Source organism: Eucyclogobius newberryi, unplaced genomic scaffold (assembly GCF_026437365.1).
Source record: "Eucyclogobius newberryi isolate DKJ021-1_F unplaced genomic scaffold, fEucNew1.0.hap1 SCAF_20, whole genome shotgun sequence".
Lineage (NCBI taxonomy): Eukaryota > Metazoa > Chordata > Actinopteri > Gobiiformes > Gobiidae > Eucyclogobius > Eucyclogobius newberryi.
This window is the reverse complement of record NW_027315835.1, coordinates 4,333,776-4,357,902: the sequence shown is the minus strand read 5'-3', so window position 1 is coordinate 4,357,902 and position 24,127 is coordinate 4,333,776. Positions and strand designations below refer to the sequence as shown.

Below are 24,127 nucleotides of genomic sequence, written 5' to 3'. Positions count from 1 at the left end.
TGGATATTTAGTTTGTGCCAGACATCTAGGAAAAGAAACGCATGTAAACAGTTTCTGAGTCAGTGTATTGAGGATATGAATTGATTTTCAGCAAGTTGGAGTGTCCTTTATCACCCCCTGAGCTCTGAGCAACAATAGACAATTCATGCTTTTACTCTATGAAGATAATTTCAGCAAAAACAACAGCTCCACAAACAAAAATCAGGCAAAAAAGCAAAGAAAAACACCTCTATTACCATTACTGCCTTTAGAATGTTACACAATATGACATTAAACATATCTAATCTCCATGGATACAAGAAGGTGACGCCTCCAAGAAAAGTTACGGAAAAGGAAACCCCCTCTCACAGTCAGGGATGTCACGATATCCATTGATCGTTAAATGTGATCTAAGTGCGTAAATATCGATTAACGCCGTTGTTTCTCCGACAGTTTTTAACCTGCTCTTTATAGTATAGTACTTATGACAACAAAATATAGGTAAGTATGGAAATAATGCATGGCGCGCTTTGTACCGCGTTAAGCTTTAAATCCCTCGCGTGCGCAAGCGACGGCGCCGCAGAGAATGAACATGAGCTCTGTGAGAACGGCAATACCTTTACGTACATGATGAAGTCCAGTCTTACATGTCATTTGTTTCTCCTCCGGACGATGATGGAGAAGGTGGAGAAGGTGGAGGATTATATGGAGCAGAATGAAGGAGCAGATAAATATATTCAAACTGTATGTCCATTTTGTGTTGCGTTTTAGTTAAAGGCAGAAAAACAATTGGCAAGACGTGTTTTTAGACAATACTACAATAAATAAATAAAATACTTCAACGTATTTCTTGATAATTACACTTGGACATAAAGTAGAGCCTAAAAGTTCATGTTAAATAGGGATTTAAATCTCTCTTTTGACCCCATTTTAGAGACTTAAGATTATTTGACTATGTGTGTATATTATTATATATTATTATTATATTATATATTATATATTATATATTTATATATTATATTTCCCACATTATGTATTATAGTCTTTACTCTTATTGGTGAAATCAAAAGATAACAAATATGCTCGGTTTATACAGAATTTCTTTAGGAAATTGAGACATAAAATAACGTTTTACTGTATTTTTCTTTCCTTCTTTTTAGTAATAAATATTTATCAGTGATCATTCATAACCATTAACCCACAATTTCTTAATTTGGATTTTGTTTCCAAAGCGTATTGGTTTTTAATTTGACTGTAAGGCTATTTTGCTTTTATAGTTTATATGTTATAATGTAGTTTTTAATGCTGCTCAATCAGCAATTTTTAAAAATCAAGAATCCTGTACTTTATTTAAGTAAGTTTATTAATACTTCATTTTTTTATAATGATGATTGTCATTATGGTTATTATGATATGAGTATTTACTTTTCATTAAATAACATAACATTGTGTAGAATATTTATTTTCATACCGTAATTATGGCATTGATAGATCACAATTAAAATATCGGAACAACAACAACAAAAAATCGACAAACAATCACAAACAACACATTTTAAAATATAAAACGCGTCTGACAAACATTCGTGTTTTACCTGTACGTGAATCCAGGTGAGCCGCGTCACTCAAGCCCCGCCCTCTCAACCCCCCCACCCCGTCCCGCGCTGTGATTGGCTCGCTCGCTCCCAGCTGCTCCCAGTCGCACGCGCGCGGTCCACGGTACAGCAGCGGCAGCGCCGAGTCCCGCGCGCGCGCGCACACCCCGGAAACTTCCCCCACGCGCCCCGGAGAAGTTGCTTTTCCGCACGCGCCTCCCCCCGGGTGCACGTCGCGCTCGCGGTGGCGCGTTCGTGCGGGGGAAAAAGCGCAGAGTAAGTGCGGGGTGAAGAAGAAGAAGAAGAAGAAGAAGAAGAAGAAGAAGAAGAAGAAGAAGAAGAAGAACGTGCTGTCATCTTGGCGTGCGGGGCCAGACTTTGGGAAACAAACATGGCCACTACGACAAACGTCTGCACTTCTCGCGGATCCGCGCCGTGATTCGGACCGCGGCTGACCCCCCCCCCGGGGCCCCCGCGTTCCACTTTTCCCCCACCGCGCGGGGTTTTTATCGGTGCGTTTCTGCGGCGTCGCTTTGCGTTTCCCAAAAAAAAAGTCTCCCCGAAATGGAGCCCGAGCGCAAGGAGTTGCTGGAGAAATTCTACCCGGACTTGGTGGAGGGCTGCGCGGACGCGGACCGGCTCGTGGACACGCTGGTGCAGTCCGGAGCTCTGTCGCAGTCCGAGGGCTTCGAGGTCGGGCACAACTGCTCGTCCAAGTCGGAGAAACTGGAGCTTCTCGTGAAGTTCCTGCTGCGGAAGGAGCGCGACCACTTCCCCGAGTTCTGCGCGGCTCTGAAGGCGGTGGAGCCGCACTTGCACGCGCTGTTCGCGGACGGGACCGGGCCGGTGGAGCACACGACGGGTACGGGACCTTTTTTTGTAACTTTTATGTGTATGTTTTTTGTTGCGATTGCGGTAGGATCGGGGGGGGGGAATGCTTTGCAGATGGGAATTCTGCAAAAACAAACAGCTCTGGAGTGCAGGGATGTGTATGCTGAAGCTGTAGTGTGGGGAAAGGCTTTAAAAAGTGAGCAAACTGTACTTTAAATGACACAAATGAGGCTGAAGTGCTGGGATTCTCTTCAAAGTGTCACAAAAAGGCAAATATCAAGGTGTTTTTTGCAGTGTTTTGTCCCATTTAAAAGCATTTAAGTGACACCAGAGACATTTCAAATCGCATTTTACATCAATTGCATTTTATACAAGTTGTTAATTGAATAGATGATTATAAAAGACACATTTTCATGACGATAAATGCTGATTTTTAAAGTTTTACTGGGACCCCACACTACTTTTTCCCTGTCTCTTCAGATTTATTACATACTTAAGCACTACACATTCATTCTAAGGCTAGGAAATATGTTTTTTCTACATTTATAATCCTGAGCAAACTAATTCTTTGTTCTAAAGTGTCTAAATCACGAGGAACCTTGAACATTTTGACGACAAAGCACTTTAAAGATGCCAAAAGTTGTCTTTCGATGCTAAAAATCGCACAAAAGCAACACACGCCAACACACACAAGACACAACACATACAAGACACGGCACGCAGTATTGGGAAGTGGGTTTTCCGTAAATAAACCGCGTCTAATCTTACAAAAAGAGTGTGCAGTTGGCAGTTTGTCATGGCCTGAAAGCAGTAGCCGAACTCATGACGCTCCTTCACTGTAAACAAAAGGGCAGTGTGCAGAAAGGACTCTTGTTTGCAAAGCTACCGTCAACGCCACTTTATGGACCAGTTATTATTGTGACCTATTTTTTTAAAATTAAGCTAGTAAGAATTCATCAACTGACCGATTCCAGATGTGCGATTTTGACACGACGGGTCACGCCTTCCCGCGAAACGATCTGAAAAGCCACAATTATAGTCCTCCGCGTTGGTAAATGGCAGTGTGCCATGGGCCGTCCGATGTCGGCGAAGACGAGAAGGTTCAAATATAAGCTTCGGACAGTTCAGCGGGAATGTACACGTCTGTTCGATAAGTCCGGCGGGAACTACTGCGAGACGCTTAAAGACGCTCCACGGAACTATGATGGAGGAAAGGAGGAAACCAGATAACGATTCGCAACTAAACGAATCTGGAAATCGACTAATTCAGTAATCGAAAGTGTTTAACCGAACTGCACCGTCCAGAGTGTTTTTAAGATTTAGACGGAGAAGAAATTAATTTATTCTGAAACAAAGTGTAAAAATGGCGTTTTTTGTTGATAACATTTTCTGCTTTGGCGTTCCAAACGACTAATCGATCAGTTGGATGAATAATTGCCGGATTAACCGACGATAACCAAAATAATCGTTAGTTCCAGTCAGTTTTTAAAGAAGATCAAGCAACAAATGATAAAGAAAAGGAAAACTGTTTAAAAGTAGTTCTTGAAGTTGCCTTTTTTAATGTTTACTGTTGGTTTATCACATAATTAATGCCCAGATCGATACGAAAACTGGTATCAAACCTGGATACTCATTTGAACAAGTTCAAAACAAACAAAAACACATAAATTGAACATAATTGGACACACTATGACCAGAACTGGACCAAACCATATCAGATCACATGATGATATTAAAGAGAAAGTACTGTAATATTGACAATCTGGTATTAAAACGACTATAGAAATGACATTGTCATTGTATGACATTGTGTTATCGTGGCGACACTAGCTTTACACACACTGTACACACACTTTACACACACTGTACACACGCAGTCTCTTTGCCATAAGCCTTAATTATCCGGCGTTATCTCTATATTTGCCGTTCTGGTGTTTGCGATGACGCTACATCCTTCTGTTTGGTGCGTGGCCAAGTCGCCTTCGATCCGACGCTAATCTAACTAAAAGTATTGACCAAACGACGGCTTGATGAACTTTCTTGCTTTAGGGCGGCAGCAGCACCACCGCCATCATGTGACGCGTGTGTTTTTTTTTTTTTTTTTTACCCTTGCACACTGGAAAGGCTGTTTTCCCTCCCGTGTCGCCGAAAGCACAGTATATGCGTTTGTTAGGACTTTTTTATGTACTGCTGTGTGCAAGCCTTGTGTCAAAAGTATTTAATGGTGCTAAAGAGGCCACAACAATCAATACAACGACAACATGAGGCCGCGGGAGTCAATGAAGCGCCTGTCGCATTAAACAGTCCACATTAACGGTGACGAGCGGGCGGCGATACCGGGTCAGATCTGCGGAGAAAGCATCGTTTTCAGTGTTGGCGATACAAAAAAACACAACTGTAATTGAATAGATGCGCAGAATGTGCTTTGTGGAGCTTTTAACCATCTTCTGACGTTGCTTTCCTCATCATTTTAGCTTCATTCACGAGTCCGGTTTAGAAAGTCCTCTCCCTTCCGAGCGTCTAAAACACTCAGTTCGAATATCCCAGATCTGTGATGTCATAGGTCGAGCTGCGAAAACGTCTGCGGTGTTTTTAGTCCGTAAGTCATCACCTGACACGTTCGGAGCATTTTTTAATACTCAAATCGCACTCATTACAACTGCGCGCTTTTGTTAGCATGTCAGACTAAAGCTAGCTATGTTTAGCTCGCCTTGGGAATTCCCTCTGCTGCCAGCAGTAGATGGAGTCAAAGGTAAATTCCTGCCGTGGGAAATGCCAGAGAGACATGAAATTATTTTGGATCGTAAAAAGTAAGAGGGCAAAGTAAAGGTACAGGACAATAACTATAGAAATAATCTGTAATATTTAAGTTATACAGTGGAACGTTCCAGTCAGTGCAGTGGCATCTCAACACAAGCAGGGGGTGGACTTAAGATGAGATGAGATGACCTTTATTTGTCCCACAATGGGGAAATTTCAGTGTTGCAACACAGATTAGGTACAGAAAGAGATTAGGCATAGAAGTATAATTATAAAAAACATAACTTATCACTTATAAAAACAAAACTCTTATAAAAAAAAAAAGAAAAACCTTATACTCAACAGTATTGCACACGAGTAACAGTATTGCACACGAGTATAACAGTATTGCACATGAGTATAACCGCAGGGTAATATTTATTATCACAGGTGGATAAATGGATAATATCGCCATTGTGCTTTTGGCCATATGCAAACTATTTTTACTATTCACACTTGCGTGGTCAATATTACGGATTTAACGTGATTCTTGAACCTCAAAAAAGACATTTACAGACACATTTGAGATTATTGTTGCAAAAAACAACAACACATTGAGATATATTGTCACTATCGCTCACCTCGGTTTCCTATAAATTTTAAGTGAACGGCTCTGAATCGGTCTGGAAAGTGCATCTCGTCCCAAAGTTTGACTAGAATTGACTGAATCTCAATCGAATATCTGGATCAATAAATGAGGGAGGGGAAAAAAACTTTCTTTATTATAATTTTGTCAAAGTAAATGATTCTTAACCACCTTTTATACATAAAATGTTTAATGTGTGATTGATGTAGTTCACTGCGAAAAAAGCTGGGCCCATGAAAAGGTCAAGAACCCGTAAACCACAACCGAAAGTGACCAACAGGACGGTCGATACAGAAATCCATACATGCAAATGCGCAGATTGGCAGCCTCTCTTCTGTCCGTCTACCCCAGGGCAGCTGTGGCTAATCCATGGCATTGACTGACGTTTTCTTTTTCGTTTATCGCCTCGTTTTGAAGCGGCGGAAGGATTGAACTGGTGCAGAATCAGTTCTGTCGGAGGTTGGTACTGACGTGGTTCGATGTTGTCGTCAAACTAACACGGTCTTCCCAACGCATCCAATAACACACCGAAACCTTTTCCTTTTTCTGTCTTTTTGTCGTGACTGTGTTGTGAACAAAGCCGCCCTTCGTGTGCATCGTCCAAGTCCTTTACCAGTTTGTTCCAGTGGTTTTGGATCGACACGAAACTAGAAATGACTATCGGTTCATGGTCAAGCGTTGAAAATACAACATTCAACTTGAGTTTATTGTGCTGTTCTGTTGCAGATATACATATATTTACTGATAACATATTCTGTATCAATGTCAAGACTGAAAAGACTGACCAAACAACGTCAAGATCCTTTTTTCAATCGATAATCGTGATTATTCAGGTCACACTATACCGTAATAAACAATAATTGTGACATATTTAGAAGCAAAATCAAGTATTTTTAGTTCAATCTATCAGCCAGAATGGATCTAAATGTAAATAACTTTTTTATCTTGCCGTTTTTGTCACATTTAACGCCGTTTTGCCTTTCAGAAAGTTCAGTTTCGTAAAGCCGGTCACGAACTTGAGGAGCAGTAGCATGTGAGACCACGGGAATGAAACTTAATTAGAACTAATACTAAAATGTGATATCGTGAGACCTCTAACTGTATCTAAACAAGAAAATACAAAGACCCTTTGATGCGTTTAGTTCCTTTTATGAACTTTGGCAAGGGCGAAACGTTTGACAACCACATCACTGATCGTCGGCGAACCCTTTCAAAACGACAACCACAACAAGTAAACTTTTGATGCTGCTTTTGATGAAGTAGAAGTCCGGATGGACGCGACGGCAGGTGTATTCTGCTGCTGTTACGCTATTATGTGCAAGGGTTTCAATAATGCATGTATTCTGCCTCATTATTTATAGACCTCGCACTTGCCTTTGTACGCGTCACGTGGGCTTCAAAGTTTGAACTAATGTAGACAAATTTATCCTTTCTTTTTTGGCAGAAGAGGAAAAGGGCCTAAATGCATCCCTCAACGAGCAAATAATTTAGTGTAAGCTTGTTTATAATTGAGGTATGTTCAGATTCTGCGACACAAAATGACAGTTTAATAGGAAAGTGCCTTGTGGGAGGTTTGATCTTTGTGCTGACATTTTTGCACAGAAAGGCTGCAGCGATTAATTGACTGATCGTGACTAGTAGACGATAAAAAAATTGTTGTGATTATTGTAATGTTATCTGGATTTTTAAAAAAAGTAAGAAGGACTGCTGCATTATTGAAATTGAAATGTGAAAAAAAGGAAAAATCAATGATACCCTTTATACATAAATATTCTCTGTGGAACCTAGTAAAAAAAACTTTCAAATAAAGGGTTTGAACTGATATTTCTGAACTTTTGAGATTCATTTCAGCGATTTCTCGTCTGATACTTAAGCCTCGACTAATGCGTTTAAAGACACATTTTAACAAGTTTACGTTGGATTGACCCAATATCGTGTGACTATTGTTTTTGGGATACTCCAAAAAACATCAAGATATTCTTTTCTGTCATCACCCACAACTATTTCAACCATTTATTTGTCAATGTACAATACTAATCTGAAAAACAAACGCTGACCAGTCGACTATTAAAATGTCCACGGTATAAACGAGTTTGATATTATCCTTTTTGATATTGTAGTTTTTATTTTTCATCTCCAGTTGTCAATGATCAGCTCGAGTAAAAAATGTGTTTGCAGCAGAGTTCAGACATTTTTTAAAGTTTTGAATCGTAATAATTAAACATTTTTGTTATTTAATTTAATATTGAAAGTCATTTTTATTTGCATTGGATAAAACAATTAGGAAAAAAAAAATGTGCGCGATCATTATGAGCAACATAAATCGTGATCGGTTCTTCTGCCGTATTTCCCAGCAGCCCTTGTTGCGAGTGCGTTGCTAAGCGGGCGGACAGGTTCCTCCACTGCAGCAGAGCCGAGCCCAAACCTCCCGTTCAGCTCGAATAAAGGGCTTCGTCAGCTCCTTCGAATGTGCCTGGTCAAGAGCGGCTCGGGCACTAACTCACTCTGAACAATGGGAACCAGCGCAACCCAGAAATCATCCATTACATCTGCACATTTCTGTCCACTCCACGCTATCTGGCTTCATTTGTTACGTTTTATTGTGTGGTTTTAGCAGGTAAAACGGAGTAGCAACATTCTCTGTAGGTTCGTAACGGCAAATCTTCTGGTTTGTTTTTTATTTCCATCGCCCTTCCAGAAACGACTAGCGTTTAAAATTTTTTTTAAAGGTGCATTTTGTAAATTTACTGCCTCTCGTCTCCATAGAGCTGTTGCTTTTGCCTGAAATGTTTTGCAGTATGGTATTGAACATATCTATCTCGCATTTATTTCATTTTGCTGTTTTTTTTTTTTTTTTTTTTTTTTTTAAATTGCTCAAAAATACCCTGAAAAAGCTGCATTCTTAATGGGGATTTTTGAAATACTTCCAGAGTGTTATGTGCATTATATCTATTGCGATGCGTCAATATTTTTTAAGAGCCAAGTACATTTTAGCTTCTGTTCCCATTCAATCAGAAACCTAACCTAACTAAGACCTAACTTGGTGGCAAGATTTTTTTCTCAAAATATTTCAACCTAAAAGAGCAATACAGGGGAAAATGTGCACAAAAAGCATTAAAAGGATTATTTTCTTGCCTTTATTCAAGCTGTGGGTGTTCAATCACAGGTTGGTTGGTCTACTTTTGTCCCAAGAAAATGCCAAAATTTTCACTCAAGTACTCCCGGTTTACAAAAACCCTGAAATGTAATCTTTAAAAAAACTTGAAAAACTAAAAAACAACAATTCATGATAAAATGAGCAGTGTTCCCTTACATTTCCTCTTCAAAATGAACTCATTCTCATTCAAAGATGTGCCGCACTCCCAGGTAAAGCCTCCAGGGGGCGCAGAGGAAGCCGTGCACTATGGGAAAGCTAGTTCGTATGCTAATTAGCCTCATTTACAGTTCAGCGGCTGGAGGGGAAACAGAGGTACAAGGTGCTAAGTCGCTAAGCGCTAGTTTTATTTTCAGGCAGAATTAGTTCCTTTTCACACGTTTGAAGAATGCGTTCGTCGTTGTTGCGGTCTGCACTTTTCAAGACGTACCGTGCGATCAGACGCATTTATTTCCGTGACGCAGACGAGTTCATTAGTCATTTAGAATAAAATCAGCTTTGTGTTTCGGTCATCGCTTCAGCAGAAATCTGTCGTGTTTTTTCCCGTCCCTTTGACTCATTTTGCCTTCGTTTATCTCCTCGTTTGTCGCTCGTTTGTTTTGATAAGGATATGCCTGTCCCTGATTGGCTAATCCACCCGTCAATCACCCTCATCTGATTACAGAATGACCTGACTGATAATGATCTGTACAAAAATGGAGCGATATTCTGGGTGTTCCAGGCAAACATTTGTGCACGATTACACAAAAGCACACAAATATTTCATTAAGTACCATCATTCAATGTACTTCAAATACCCAGAAGTCTGTAGTTTCACACAGTTGATTCAGTAATTGTAGTGAATTTGGGGTCTTATTATGAAGTATGTCAACCATCATTTTTCATAGCCAATAAATAAATACCGTATTTTTTGGATTATAAATTGTACATTTTTTCATAGTTTTGGCCGGGGTGCGACTTATACTTATATATATACTTATACTCCGGAGCGACTTATACGTGATATTATTTGTTATTTTCACACTTTCAACCTTATTTCATACTCCAGTGCGACTTGTATATGTTTTTTTCTTCTCTATTATGCATTTTTTGGTTGCGACTTATAGTCCTGAAAATACGGTAATTAGCTTAACCTGTGCACCACCCAAAACTAGAATGTATTACCTTCTCAAATGGTGTATAACGTGTATTTTGGACAAAGTATACTCTTGATACTTGTTTTAATCTGGAAAATACAATTCAAAGACACTAATTGGGGTTGTGTGAAAGTAGGCGGGGCTTAACAGGTTAATGAATGTTTCGTTATTAAACCACAACGTGCACTTGATGTGAAATACACTGACAAATAGTGTTGTATATCGACGTATATGACACTTTCTTGACATTTCAATATTGTCGTCCCGTTCATGAGTTTAATGCCGCACCGTGGAACATTCCGGCAAAACGCTAACACGTCAGCGCCACGATTAGAAAAGTGAAAACCGCGCACGCCGTTGTTGAATGTTTTGATTGTGGCAGGAACAGTTTGAGCTGCGAGGAGAAAATGCCAAACCCTGTTCTGTATCGTTTCTGCGTCGGAGCGTTATTAACCAACAATAACAACAAACACTGATTTACCATTGGACGACCGCGATTATCCTATTGAACATGCGCTTTGAAGTTTGCAGAGACTTTCGTGCTACTTATTTGGCTTCTAGGTGATTATTGCACCCCGGAAACGACACGATACGAGGAAAGTTGATATCTACTAAAGTTTGTGGGGTCAAAAATTCAACACTGGGAGCAAATATTTTACTTTTTTGCGTCCGTCCAGTCCAAACGCCAACTCCACTGGCTTATTTCAATCATGTTATTTTCAAAAACATGAACTTTGAAATGGGAAAAGATCAGTAAAAATGTTCTTAAATGTACATATTTTGATTTATGCATATACTGTCTTTTCCAGGGATTGATGAACTTGTAATTTGCCAAAGATCTGTTCAAACATGTTCGGTAAAAGTGCACATTTAGCCGTTCTAGCTGCAGCGTTTCTTGGCTCGCAGGGTTACCGTCGGATACCCTCATTGTTTCCATCCTCGTCTTTTGCGCAAAGGAACAATGCGGTGACGGCAGCGCTCTGTACCTGCCCCAGGGCGTGTGCGGCTCATGTGTTCGTGCGGTTTGGTGCCCGTGTCAACAAAGAACAAAGCAGCGTTTAAACTCACTGCAGGCCGGGACACACACCACGTTTCCTCAAGAAATGCAGCGGTTTCGCGCGCCATGTTTGGCGCTCGGCGCGTTACGACGCCCGCCGACACGGCACTCGCACGCCCGGTGATCTTAGCGGCGTAGTACTTTTCACTCACACCGCATACGCCACTCTTAAGATCACCGCGAAATTTTTTAACGTATTATTTGCGAGCGCCGTCCCACCGCCGTCCTTCAACCTCAAGCCCAGCGAGAACATGATACAATGTTTGCTGCATGATAATGTACCTGCTACGCTGCAACACTGATGGAATGTATAGTATAAGTAGTAAAGTAGAAAAATGACCTAAGGCACGAAAGTCAAAGCCTCTACATGTTCAATATTTACCATAACACTGAAGATTGATTTAATGTATTGACGTGCACCGTTCAGTGTTTCAAGGTTAATGTTTTTCTATGTATGTGCATTTTCTCTTCCTGACATTGTTCTTTCAAGTAGATTAATGATTTGTGGAAGACCAACTGGATTATAGCAGTTTGGAGATGTACAAATTTAGAATATGGTGTAAGGGTTTTATCAAAACCTTTTGAAAATGATCTTAAAATTAGGGCTGAACGATTTTGGAGAAATAATCTAATAGCAATTCTTTCCCCCAATATTACGATTGCGATTTAATGTGTGTCATTTTTTTTTTTTGTATCCTTTTTTTTTTGTAAGAAAACGTAATGAATGACTTAAATAAGACCAACAATATCGGATACATTTAGTGTAGAATATTCTTTCCCACCTTTACATTTTGTTTATACATGCGACATGAGATTCTCACTGAGACGAAAGCACGTGTACTGCTTCTGTGATTGGCCGAAACCCCATGCGGGTTGGGTTTGTTTTGGTCCTTCTTCTGGGTAATGCTAGCTCCGCCGGCGCTAGCGCCGCGCTAGCTGCCACCATAATACATCCGTGGCTTCCGCCGGGCTAGCTCTGCGCTAGCTGCCGCGGGACTAGATAATATAATACATTCATGGGTTAGCTCCGCACTAGCTGCCGCGGGGCTAGCGCCCAAGTTCTACCGCATGACCACATTCTGATCACGTACGTTGTGATTAGCAAATCGCGTTTGATCACATCGCAATTTAATCGCAAATGCAACTAATCGTTCAGCCCTCCTTAAAATGTAACAAACCATAATACAAGCATGGAGCCAAACTCAAACCGTACTGTGCAATCAATTTAGTTTATTCCTGTTTATTTATGTGAAACAGAGGAGCTCATTGGTTGGTCATCATAATTTAGAACTAAATCTGACTTCTCTGAGTTTTTTGCTCATATTTTATTTTTTACTTTTCCCCTCGTAAGCTGCCATGTTGACACGGACAAACCATGCGTGTCCCTGATTGGCTGAATACCTGTCAGTTACGCCCATTGAAAGTCACCGTGATCGATCTGTAAACAATTAAATACTGGACTTTTAAGTCAATTAAAGATGAATATTTCAGTCATTTTGTCGCTAATTTTATGGTCTATTCACGTTTTGTGCGACACTGAAACCTCAAACTGTAACTGCTAGTTCAGTCCTTTTTTTAAAATTTATTTTTATTCGCATTATTGGACCTATTTATTGCTTTATTGTGGTTTCATTGTCTTGCTTTGGTTTTATTTGACTGGATTTATCGTTTTTGGACTAGTAAGATCAAATACACTTTTTTTTGTTACTATGTGTCTGCAGCACTTTGGAAACTGTTTTGTGGCTAAAATGTGCTATAAAAAGTGGATTTGGGCTTAATAAAGCATTAAAATCTCTTGCGCAGACAAGAATGTGTCAAACAGTCACACAGTGCACCTTTTTAAGCCCCGAATGTCATTAAAAACATCGTATTACTCCGTCATCTGTGTCCTTCACGCTGTTTTTGGAGCTGGTTTGGTTCCCTACACTGAAGCCACAGCAGACAATGTGACTCAGGCTCGTGGAGACAAACAGAATCCCTGGAAACCACAGCTCCAGAGGACAAAGCCCAGGCTGATCTATGGAGTCACGTCTCTTTATAAGGACGGCTCCGGTGGAAAAAACACTGGGACGTTTTCACCGCGTCTCCAGTAAACTTTAATCAAACCTGCGAAAGTGACGGAGACTGTGGGAACTCTTCTGGAGCGAGGAGGGATTTAGGTTTGTGCAACGAGGAGGAAAAGAGGGAAACGGACCAGAGTCACGGTTTATGAGAGACTTTAGGCTTCTTTTCCCCTAAAAAGTGTGAATTGTGTTGCAGTGAGTGTCAGAAAACTGGTAAGGAATGTTCATTATCCCAGTTTTTACTCAGAGTCAAGTATAAGACAAATCGGATCGGACAAATGCTTATTGTTACTAAAATGTATTAAAAAGTAGAGCTGAAACAATGAAGCGAGTAAGTTAAGAGTGATTACAAAACAGGCTTTTAGCTAGAGGGCCGTCTTCCCGTCTTTTGGACGGGGTATCTCGACATGTGGACGGACATTTTCGAGGGCAAGGACGGTTTAATTTTTATTAATACATTTTAGAAAAGTTTTTAAATCGGGCCGGGAAGCGTTTGACGATAGTCCGCCGTGGTCCGCGCCATGACAGTTGAGTGTTTACAAGTGAAAATTTGCATGCTGCGCGCTGATTGGTCGAGAGTATGGAAAGTCAATGATACGAGAGGCGTGCGCCGCTCTAGATTGCTCTAGATCGAAAAAATTTTAAAGCCCCCGGTTGGACAGGGTGTTTTCAAATCCTAGCTAAAAGCCTGTTACAAAAACGCTTTGATTATTAGTTTATTGCCCAATGATTGGTTAAATTTACATATTTAATTAAAACTGCGGGAATCTGTGGCGTACGGAACGACTTTTGTTCACAGGGAGCTTGTTCCGCGCCGACCTGCAGGAGCTAAAGCGCAGAGCTAAAGCGCAGAGCTAAAGCGCAGAGCTAAAGCGCAGAGCTAAAGCGCAGAGCTAAAGCGCAGAGCTAAAGCGCAGAGCTAATGCTGCAAAATGACTGCATATATTGTATAGTTCTAGTGAAATGCTGCTGTTTTGGGGACATATGTGAATTTAAGAGTAAAATGTGTACTTTTAAACAGAAACTCCTTTTATTACTATGAACTTAAACGTTTATTTAAACATGATTTAATATTGTTTTAAATGGTTTATTGAACGCGAAAGAAAAAAAAAATTCGATTAGTGGGAAAATAATTTTAAAAAAAAATAATTAGGGGGTGGCAAAGGCGGTTAGCGCTCTTGCCTCCCAAGAAGGAGATCGTGGGTTCGATTCCCGGACCAGACCAACATCACATGATCTCTCTGGGTGGAGTTTGCATGTTCTCCCCGTGTTACCGTGGGTTCTCTCCGGGTTCTCCGGCTTCCTCCCACAGTCCAAACACATGCATGTGTTAGGTAAAAAATGGTGACTCTAAATTGGCCCTAGTGAATGAATGTGAGAGTGAACTGTCTGTAATGTCTGTGTCTCTGTGTTGGCCCTGCGACAAGTTGGCCACTGTCCAGGGTGTACCCCGCCTAAGGCCCGAAGTCACTGGGATAGGCTCCAGTCACCCGCGACCCCGAAAGGGAACAAGCGGTAGAAAATGGATGGATGGATGGATGGGAAAATAATTGATGCAAAAAACAATGACAAAACCGTACAATATTGAACCGTTTTAGAACGATCTTGAAGAAATAAATAAAAATGTTTTGTTGAAAATTACGGTATTGTGTTAAGTGTTTCGTGTCATCACAATATCGAGTGGCCAAACTATTCCTTGGCATTAAGTTTAGAATCGTGACAAGACTGACAGTAATTCAAAGTGTCGTATATTCACAGTACAAACAGATAAATCAGAAATAATCAAATGTGAAAGAACGTGATGAAAGAGAAGAATATTGCACTGTTCTGTAAATTAAGACCCCAAATCCCCGCTCATTAACTTTGAAGAAACACTAACTGTTTTGAATGAATTGTTCGATACCTTTTTATCGTCGTTTTTTTCCTGTTTGTGTCGAGCTGCTTTTTTGTTTGCTTCAGTGGTTTATGGATCACGCACCTGACACACAATGTCCTAAAAAACTATAATATTCTCCCCTGAAGCTTGTAAAAAACTACGTCCGACCCAAGTTTCCCCCTCTTTCTTCTCATTTGTCCCGATTGCGTCACAGGATCAAACGCTTCTCAAACCTTTTGGCTCTAGGTATTTCCCATCCTCGTCTCGCTGTCGTCAGGTGCTTGTGTGGAAGATCAAGGCCCCGAGTTTAAAGTTTCCTTCGGAGAAAAGCCGAGCCTTCATTTCTGGGACAAAGAGGAGGGACTTCCCCGGTTTGGGCTGAGGGCACAGCACGGCTAATGATCCACTGAACGCAGACGGTCGGGCCCTTTCATTTGAGGCCTCTGCGAAGGAAAAAAAAACAGCGTTTATACGTTCTACGGCGAGTTTGAGCTTTAGGGGGTTCACAGCGACGAGGGGAAGATACATTTCGCAGGTTTTAGTCGAAAACAAAGTAAACTTGCCGTAAAAGTGACTCGTTTTTGTTGGCGCTAACGATTATTTCGATATCTCTTCGATCGATGAGTTCAATGGACGGCGAAAAAAGGCCCGTGAGCGAGATTTTTTACCAACCGTGACCAAGACGAAAGCTCAATAGATGGCGATTGAGGACGTTGTCGTAGAAACCACTCGTTTGGCATGTTTCTGGTGTCATTTTGGGTTAATTGCGGCTCTGTTTCAGTCAAAACCTCTTCTCTCATCACATGACATGCTTTGGATTCTATGTATAGTACAAAAAACCCTTATTCCATTGCTAAATTAGACTATTTCAATGATCGATTGACTTCTTTTTGCATTCACGGTGCTGGGTTAGTGTCAGTACCTGTTTTTAAAGTGGATACATTTATGCAAATTCAACTTTTTACGAGCTTTTAGCCGCATTACAACAGAGTTCCCTCGCCATTGTCTTCGAGATGTATTCCTATTGATTCCCCCGTGTTTGAGTTAATCCTGTATCGTCCTTAAACGGAGGCTCAAGTGCTCGGAAAAATAACGTTTTCACCTATCCCCTATCCCCGCCCACATGCCTGTACTTACTGTGATTATTTGAAAACGCTGTCCAAACCGGCCTTGCAACATGGACCCGAGGACAACTCTCCTGAGAAACCCTGACTCTTTTTTTTATTTGGCCACGTTAAATGATTTTTTTTAATGCGCTTACACTTCCTTACTACAATAAAAAACTAAGAAAAAACAGATGGAAATAAACGTTTGCGTCTGTTGCGTAGATTTTCACAAAGGAGCTGCAGGGGGGGCTCTAACGCTAAAGTGACGTAGTTCTGCTTTAACATTCCTGGAGGTGTTGACAATGGTTCAAAAAATGTTGTGTTTCCGTTTTTGAGGATTTTCTCGGGCCGTAGGCTTTTTCACACGGGACAGCCGAGCGTGAAGCGGGGGTGAGAGAGAAGGGAGGACATGCAGTGAATTGTCGGAGGCGGGATTAGAAGTCACGACACTGCGGCCGGCTGCACATGTTTTTCAACACGTACACGTAAATGAGGCTGTTATGGCGAACCTGCATTATGTATATATGTATTATTATGCCTCACACACAAAAGGTGTCTTATTGTGAAAGGGTGAAGGAAGTAGTAGAGTGGTGAGGGTATTTAAATGGATTCTGGTTGCACAGGTGTTGGTGATTTTGATGGAAGCAAATAAAGAAGAGACACAAATGTACTTTTGGTCTGATTATTTGAACTTCTACACTGTGACATTTAAGGTTTTTTATTTTTCTATTTTTTCAATCACCGTTGTAAAAAATATACTTGTTCTGTTTATAAGATTTGAAGTCCAGTTTAATATTTGTGTGTTTTTAAAAAAAAAATTGTGCTTCTGTCATATTCTTTAATTGCGTTTTTGATACTTAAGTAAAAATTTCATGCATTTTTGAGTATTTTTGGTTATATTTTTTGTCAATAACTACGCAAAATGTCTTAATATTGTATGGGTCAACAAAGAAACTTGAACCTGATATATTTCATGATTTTTCACACCAATTTTTTTAAATAAATGAAAATGTTTGCGCATCACATCTCATGACCAACTCCACAAAATCAGAATCATTTAAATAATTTTACATTAAAGCGTTAAGCAATAAAGACGAATGATAGATCTGCCGTACTCTGGAACACCTGAAACAAATCTGTTGATACGTCGTCCTATTTTCCACCATTTTAGCCATTTGCCGTATATTTACTGCGATTGTGGCTCTTTCTTTGATCTTTTCCTATAAAATCACATGAAATACTAAAGTCCTTGTGTCCCTGCAGGCTCCACGTACAGCGTTCTGTCCACGATGCCGTCCGACTCGGAGAGCAGCAGCTCCCTCAGCAGCTTAGGTGAGTCCCTCCCAAGTCCTTTGCAAAGACTTGGGCGTCAAAACAACCCATATTTTTATGTTTTTCTGAGCTGGAATTAAGATGAAGTCAGTCCCTCGCAGCGCCGACCAGGCCACGTGCAAGTGACTATTGCGCAGAGCGGTTCCGACGTGCCGCTCGACACTTAAGATCTGAGGATTAGTTCGTTCTGCGTTATCGATGGCGTTCGGGCGGCGCGGTGGAGTAGTTATGAGCCTCGTAACGAGAAGTATTGTATAGTGTGTGGATTATTTTGTCACGGTTTTCTTTTGTCTTATGTCTGGTCTTACTCTTGTGCTGTTTTTAGATCGTGGAAAAGATGTTTTTTTTTTTTTTTCTATCGTCAAAAGTCTCGGGATAAATATCAAATCACGAGCTCCTTTGCATAAATGTATTGTTTTGTTGAAGCAGCAAGAGCAAAAATTAAAACTATGTAGACCATGATCCTTTGCTCCATTTCAGAGCAAACCACATGAAGACGCAACTGTTTTTTCCCCCTTTTATACTATATCTTTATTCTTTAGATTTTATTTTGGTAATGAGTCACACCACAAAGGCTTTATAAAAGTAAAAAGCAGCATTTCATCTACAATTCTGTCAGCCTCGCCACTATATTGCAATAGATAATGTGCCGTGAGGGCGTTAGAGCGCCCCCTGCAGCTCTTGTGAAAATCCGCTGTCAAAAACGGACGGAAACGCTTCTGGTTTTATCTTAGTTTTTTTTATTGTAGGAAGGAAGTACAAGCACATTTAAAACATCACTTATTGTAGCCATATAATAGATAAAGAGTCAGGGTTTCTCAGGAGAGTTGTCCTCGGGGCGATGTTGCAAGGCCTCTTTGGATAGCAGGGGGCGACGACACACTTCAAACGCCCCGAAAATACACATTTAAAACTGGTCCCTTTTCACTCAGCATCGACACCTCGACCATCACCCCCTCTACCCTGGTACGCAATCTCGGTGTCATCATGGACCCCACCCTCTCCTTCACTCCCCATGTCAGCCACATTGTCAAGACCTCATACTTCCACCTCCGCCGCATCGCCAAAATCCGACACTGCCTCACCCTCCCCGCTGCTGAATCCCTCATCCATGCCTTCATCTCCTCCCGCCTCGACTACTGCAACTCCCTCCTCACTGGCATCTCCTCCCATTCCCTCCATAGACTCCAAATGGTCCAAAACTCCGCTGCCCGCCTCCTCACCCACACCCGGTCCCGTGAACACATCACCCCCGTTCTCCGCTCTCTCCACTGGCTCCCCATCAAGCAGCGCATAAACTTTAAAATACTCCTCCTCACCTTCAAAGCTCTTCACCACCTTGCCCCCCCCTACCTGTCTGACCTCCTCATCCCCCACCGCCCCACCCGAGCTCTCCGATCCTCCTCCTCTCTCACCCTGACTGCACCAACATCCCGACTCAAAACTTTTGGCGACAGAGCATTCTCCCGAACAGCACCCCGACTCTGGAACTCCCTCCCCCAACCTGTCCGCCACTCTCCCTCACTCACAACATTCAAATCCCGCCTAAAAACATACCTCTTCACCCAAGCCTATGACCTCCCCTACCCCTAGCCTCCTCTACCCCATTGCCTACACTTCTACCCCCTGTTACATCCCCATCTTTTTCTCTCTACTTCTTCTGTCTTGTTCATTTTATCTGTATATTATTGTGTATTGTACGTGTTGTCCCCCCCTGTCTGTAAATACCCCCCCCCTTTTTCATTATGTTCAGCGTCTTTGGGTCACTGAAAAGCGCTATATAAATAAAAGTTATTATTATTATTATTATTATTATTATTATTATTATTATTATTATTATTATTATCAAATCATCAAATCAATTTATTTTTGTAAGGCCCAAAATCACAACAACAGTTGCCTCTGAGGGCCACAGGGAGAAATGATGATGAGACAATGTCTGTGGTGGCGAGGGAGTCAGACAATGTCTGTGGTGGCGAGGGACGATGTCCCATTTAACCATCACAGTGACTTTAAAGGCGTTCAATAAGGTCAAAATCTTAATTCTGCTTTAACGTTTGAGGAAAAACATTTACAAAGGTCCAAAAAAGTATAAGGTTTGCAGTTTTTGTAGTTTACAGTGAACATTGTATCACCTACATCATTGGTACCACCTCAAGATACATATTTTGCCTTCAAGATACATATTTTGCCTTCCGTGTTTTTTCGAATCAGTTCTAAAATGGGACTATACAAAAAAAAGATTGTTATTTCTTAAAAAAACGTAAACCAAAATTATTATTTTTTTTTTTTTAATGTATACAAATAAAACAAACAGGACCAGAGAGCTGGCCAAAAAATACAAATACAATTTAAGTCCAGCAGTCAAGTCCCATTTAGTCCAAAGTGTATCAAATTTGTCCATTTCAAAATTTAAGTCAGAATGTCATATTTTCCATTTGATTATTATGATTATTTTGTCCATATTCTTTGTGTCTTTTTTGTCATCAGAAGACACAATTTATTTTCTTTTTTTCTCCCAAGTTTTTGTGGCCTATAGGCTTTATTAGAGAGGAAAGGACAGTGAAATGGGGGATGAGAGAGAGGGGAAGACATGCAGTAAATAGTTTGAGTCAGGACTCGCTGGGCAGCACCAGAAGATGCCATTACTTCAGTAGTTTTACCCGCTTTACCGCACTGCCCCATGCTCCAGTGACATGCTGACCGTTCCAGGCACCCCGGCCCCAGCCTCCTCCCCTCCCCCCGCGCTCCTGGACGGCCCCCTGGTGGTCAGCGAGAAGATGGAGACCGTCCTCTTCCAGCTCCGGCAGGTGACGCGAGAGCGAGACGAGCTGCGCAAACGGCTGGCCCTGTCCTCGCCCGGGACCACCTTCGACGACTGCAGGTATCGGACCGACCGCGGGGGGCGGAGCCAGGGTTTGAGAAACTAACCCTTTTAAACCATGTTAAAGAGGAGAATATTGTCCCCCATTTTAGCTTCATTCACGCTTGTTTTATTGTGTTTATGATGCAGTTTTCTCTCCACAAATAAGGACGAATCTCATTTGGCTTCTCTGAAATTTTCAAATGTGAAATCTTTTTACCAATGAATGTTTTAAAGATCATTTTAAAAAGCCTGATAAAAGCTTTTTACTGTACCTGAACTTTGACAACTGATCAGATTTGACCAGATCGTCAAACATTCCCCCGTTTATACTACTTTTCTTTCTTTTGAAAAAGAAGAAAAAAAAAAAAAAATTATAAAATACAGAGATTATTTTTTGTCAATATCGCTATAGTACATTGTTATTATTATTTTTTATTTATTCATCTTTATTTAAGTACAGTCCAGTCCTTGAAGTTTGGTACTGTATTTTCCGGACTATAAGTTGCACCTGCCAAAAAAATGCATAGCGGTGACGAAAAAACTTATGTAAGTCGCACTGGAGTATGAAATGCGGTTGCAAGTGTGAAAATAACAAATAACATCACATATAAGTCACTCCAGAGTATAAGTATATAAGTATAAATGTATATATAAGTCGCACCCCGGCCAAAACTATGAAAAAAGGTGCAATTTATAGTTCAGAAAATACGGTATATTCTGTCAGTGATGAAGCCTTTTGTTTTGCACCTGCTAAAGTACATCCCACGTGTATCCATCTATTGTTCCCACCGCAGGAGTTTGTGTTTTGTTTTTGAATAAATAACCACTTTGTTGTTGCACTTTCACATGTTTTCTTGTAATTTCACGTATGTTTTCGCGTGTGCGCTTCAGACCAAACTCCAAAACGGGCCACGATTACGAGCGGCTGAAGCTGCAGTGCATGAAGGCCATGGCCGACCTCCAGTCTCTGCAGAACCAGCACAGCGGCACTCTAAAGCGCTGCGAAGAGGCCGTGAAGAAGGCCGACTTTTACCAGTGAGTACAGCACCCTCCCGGCCATCGCCCGGCTAAAAAAAAAAAAAAAACCTCTCAACGTCCCTCGTCAATATTTCAGCAGCTTTTGTCCCGCGCTGAGTTCACTGACACGTTCACGCCGGAGCTCGTTTCACTTTTAGTCAGAGCGGCAAAGGGATGACGCATTTATAACGCCTCAAAAGCCGTAGAGCTGAGCAGTGTTGTCACGATTTATTTGAGATCACAACACAAAATAATAAGACTTTACTCTAGATTTTTATTTCATTGTTTTATGTTTGATTTATTTACAGATGCTCAGCAAACGGTTAACGACAAGGTGTAATATCAAGAAGTATTATGGGACGTTAACAACTAGCAATGTGCAAGAAAAAACTACAACAAATCTAAAACCTACACGCAGAATCAACTAATTCATTAAAAGTAAAAAAAGAAAAAGATGTGTCTGTATTTTCTGGAGTATAAGTCGCACTGGAAAAGTCGCACCGGAGTATAGGTCGCACCGGAGTATAGGTCGCACCGGAGTATAGGTCGCACCGGAGTATAGGTCGCACCGGAGTATAGGTCGCACCGGAGTATAGGTCGCACCGGAGTATAGGTCGCACCGGAGTATAGGTCGCACCGGAGTATAGGTCGCACCGGAGTATAGGTCGCACCGGAGTATAGGTCGCACCGGAGTATAGGTCGCACCGGAGTATAAGTCGCACCGGAGTATAAGTCGCACCAGCCATAAAATGCATCATAGAGAAGAAAAAACATATATAAGTCGCACTGGAGTATTAAATGCGATTGCAAGTGTGAAAATAACAAATTATATCACATAAGTCGCTCATATAACTCCGAAGTATAAGTATAAATATAAGTATAAGTCGCACCCCGGCCAAAACTATGAAAAGAACGTATAGTCCCGAAAATACAGTATCTCTAAAAAAATGAATGGATACAAATGGCCAAGGAAGTAAAACAAAAAGGAGAAACGAAATTATGTAATTATAAAAAAATGTTTTATTCGCAAATTATCAGACGACTTGATTCCTGTAAATATATGAAATTCAAGACGACTCTCGCCTGAAAGACACTTCTGAGAGTCTGAGCCTTTTTGAGAGAAATTTGTTCCCAGTTTCATAAAATAAAAGAGGGATAATGAGTGAATTGATGAGGGTCTTTCCAGCACATTTAGAACATCGGGCAAAGCAACGCAAGAAAATGTAAGAGACGCTACAAGATCATCAGGGCGACGAGGAAGAATCCAAAAAAGACTCCAACATTACAAACAGCAGAAGGATTAGATTCCATTCCAGCTGATTCCAAGACTCTAATTGACAATGCAGGTTTGTTAGCCATGTTAGCCTCGTTAGCTTCGTTAGCTTGCCACGCAGGCTGTTTTCCAATGGGGCCCTGGACCGTCAGCTTTGTTTCTTTTGGTCCCGTAGCGTAACCAAACTTATGCCTTCTGGTTTACACATCCGTTAGTCTTCATCTTTGGGATTGTGTGGGTCAAGCGATGATTTTAAAGCCAGGTTTTACAGCAGAGGTGCGCGTGCGTCACCTCAAAGCGCCGCCGTAACCGGACGTCCTCATTCTCCTTTCTCTGAATCGTAAAGGTTTATTGCCATTGTCAAATTACAGGATTCACAAACATGGGAACTTGGTGATTCAGTGCAACATAAAACAATGAACAATGATAAAACAACCTAATATAAGTCAAAAAGAGAAACCATTTAAATCTGCTATGGGATAAGAAAAAATAGGCATAAGATAAAAAAGAATAAATATAGGCATTTACAGTTGAATTTACATATGTGGTGCAGAAAGTGAACAGTGCAGTGGGTGATTAAATTATGGTTAAAGTGACAGTGTTTCATCAATTAATACTTGCTGTATTCTGGTTTTAGTAGTAGTAGTAGCCAGTGATTTCTAATAAAATGAGCCAATTGTAGTCATTCATTTTGAAATTGTGATAAATCTTTCCAACCCAATTTAGTTTTTGCTCTGAAATGCTGCTTCTGCTGGTGATGGCAGTGGGAGAATATTGAGCCTGGGTGCACTATTTGAGTAATTTACTGATGCCATAGTGTTTAAAAGTGTATGGGACAGACATCTGGCTCAAATGCAAACGGACAGATGAGGGATTACAGACGAGTTTAAGCCGCGCCCTCCTTCTGGACCCTGCCCTGAACGCACTCAGGCTGTTCTCTCCACTCCAATCTGTGAAGTCAAATTAGGCTGTGGGAAATGGTGTTTGTCGTTTTGTCAGTTTTTGATTTTTTTGTGTTGTGTGTTTGTGATTCTTGCCCAGGCATTTGCTGAGGGAAGTTGACCGCAAGTTTGTCAATACTAAAAGGTGTATCGAAACTAGATACAGACAGACCAGGCATGCAAAAACACGCCTAACTGATGCTATAAAAATGTTTGTCGCAGCTCGTTTTTAAAAGCCCCTGCAAACAAGTGAGTGAAATATTCAGAGACTGTTCTAAAGCCCAGAGGAGGACTTTTCCAGAGTCTGGGATCTACTACAGCACAATTGCGCGGTCCAATCTGTTTTTAACCGTGACCTTGGAACATCTGAGATAATCAGTTTTGCTGATATCGGCTCTACAAGGAACATGGACATATAAACATTTAAAAAAAACATCAACAAACTCTTAAAGCAGAACTAAGTAACTCTGGTCAAGTCAGAAAATAGACGCAAAACATTTATTTTATATTTTATTT

The 24,127-nt window shown here is 41.0% G+C and overlaps 1 protein-coding gene across 2 annotated transcripts in view; it reads left to right on the top strand.

Annotated features, from left to right (window-relative positions):
* Positions 1 to 1,816: 1,816 nt before the first annotated feature.
* LOC140369028 (disks large homolog 5-like) overlaps positions 1,817 to 24,127 on the top strand; it is an 84,626-nt gene continuing 62,315 nt past the window's right edge. Inside the window, exons 1-5 of one of the 2 annotated variants that reach the window (XM_072456233.1) lie at positions 1,817 to 2,436; positions 6,208 to 6,249; positions 17,446 to 17,514; positions 20,227 to 20,398; positions 21,272 to 21,415. In XM_072456233.1, the coding sequence (XP_072312334.1) occupies positions 2,139 to 2,436; positions 6,208 to 6,249; positions 17,446 to 17,514; positions 20,227 to 20,398; positions 21,272 to 21,415 (725 nt within the window). In that variant the 5' untranslated portion in view covers positions 1,817 to 2,138. The remainder of the gene's footprint in view (positions 2,437 to 6,207; positions 6,250 to 17,445; positions 17,515 to 20,226; positions 20,399 to 21,271; positions 21,416 to 24,127) is intronic. The other variant, XM_072456234.1, reaches the window with a different exon arrangement.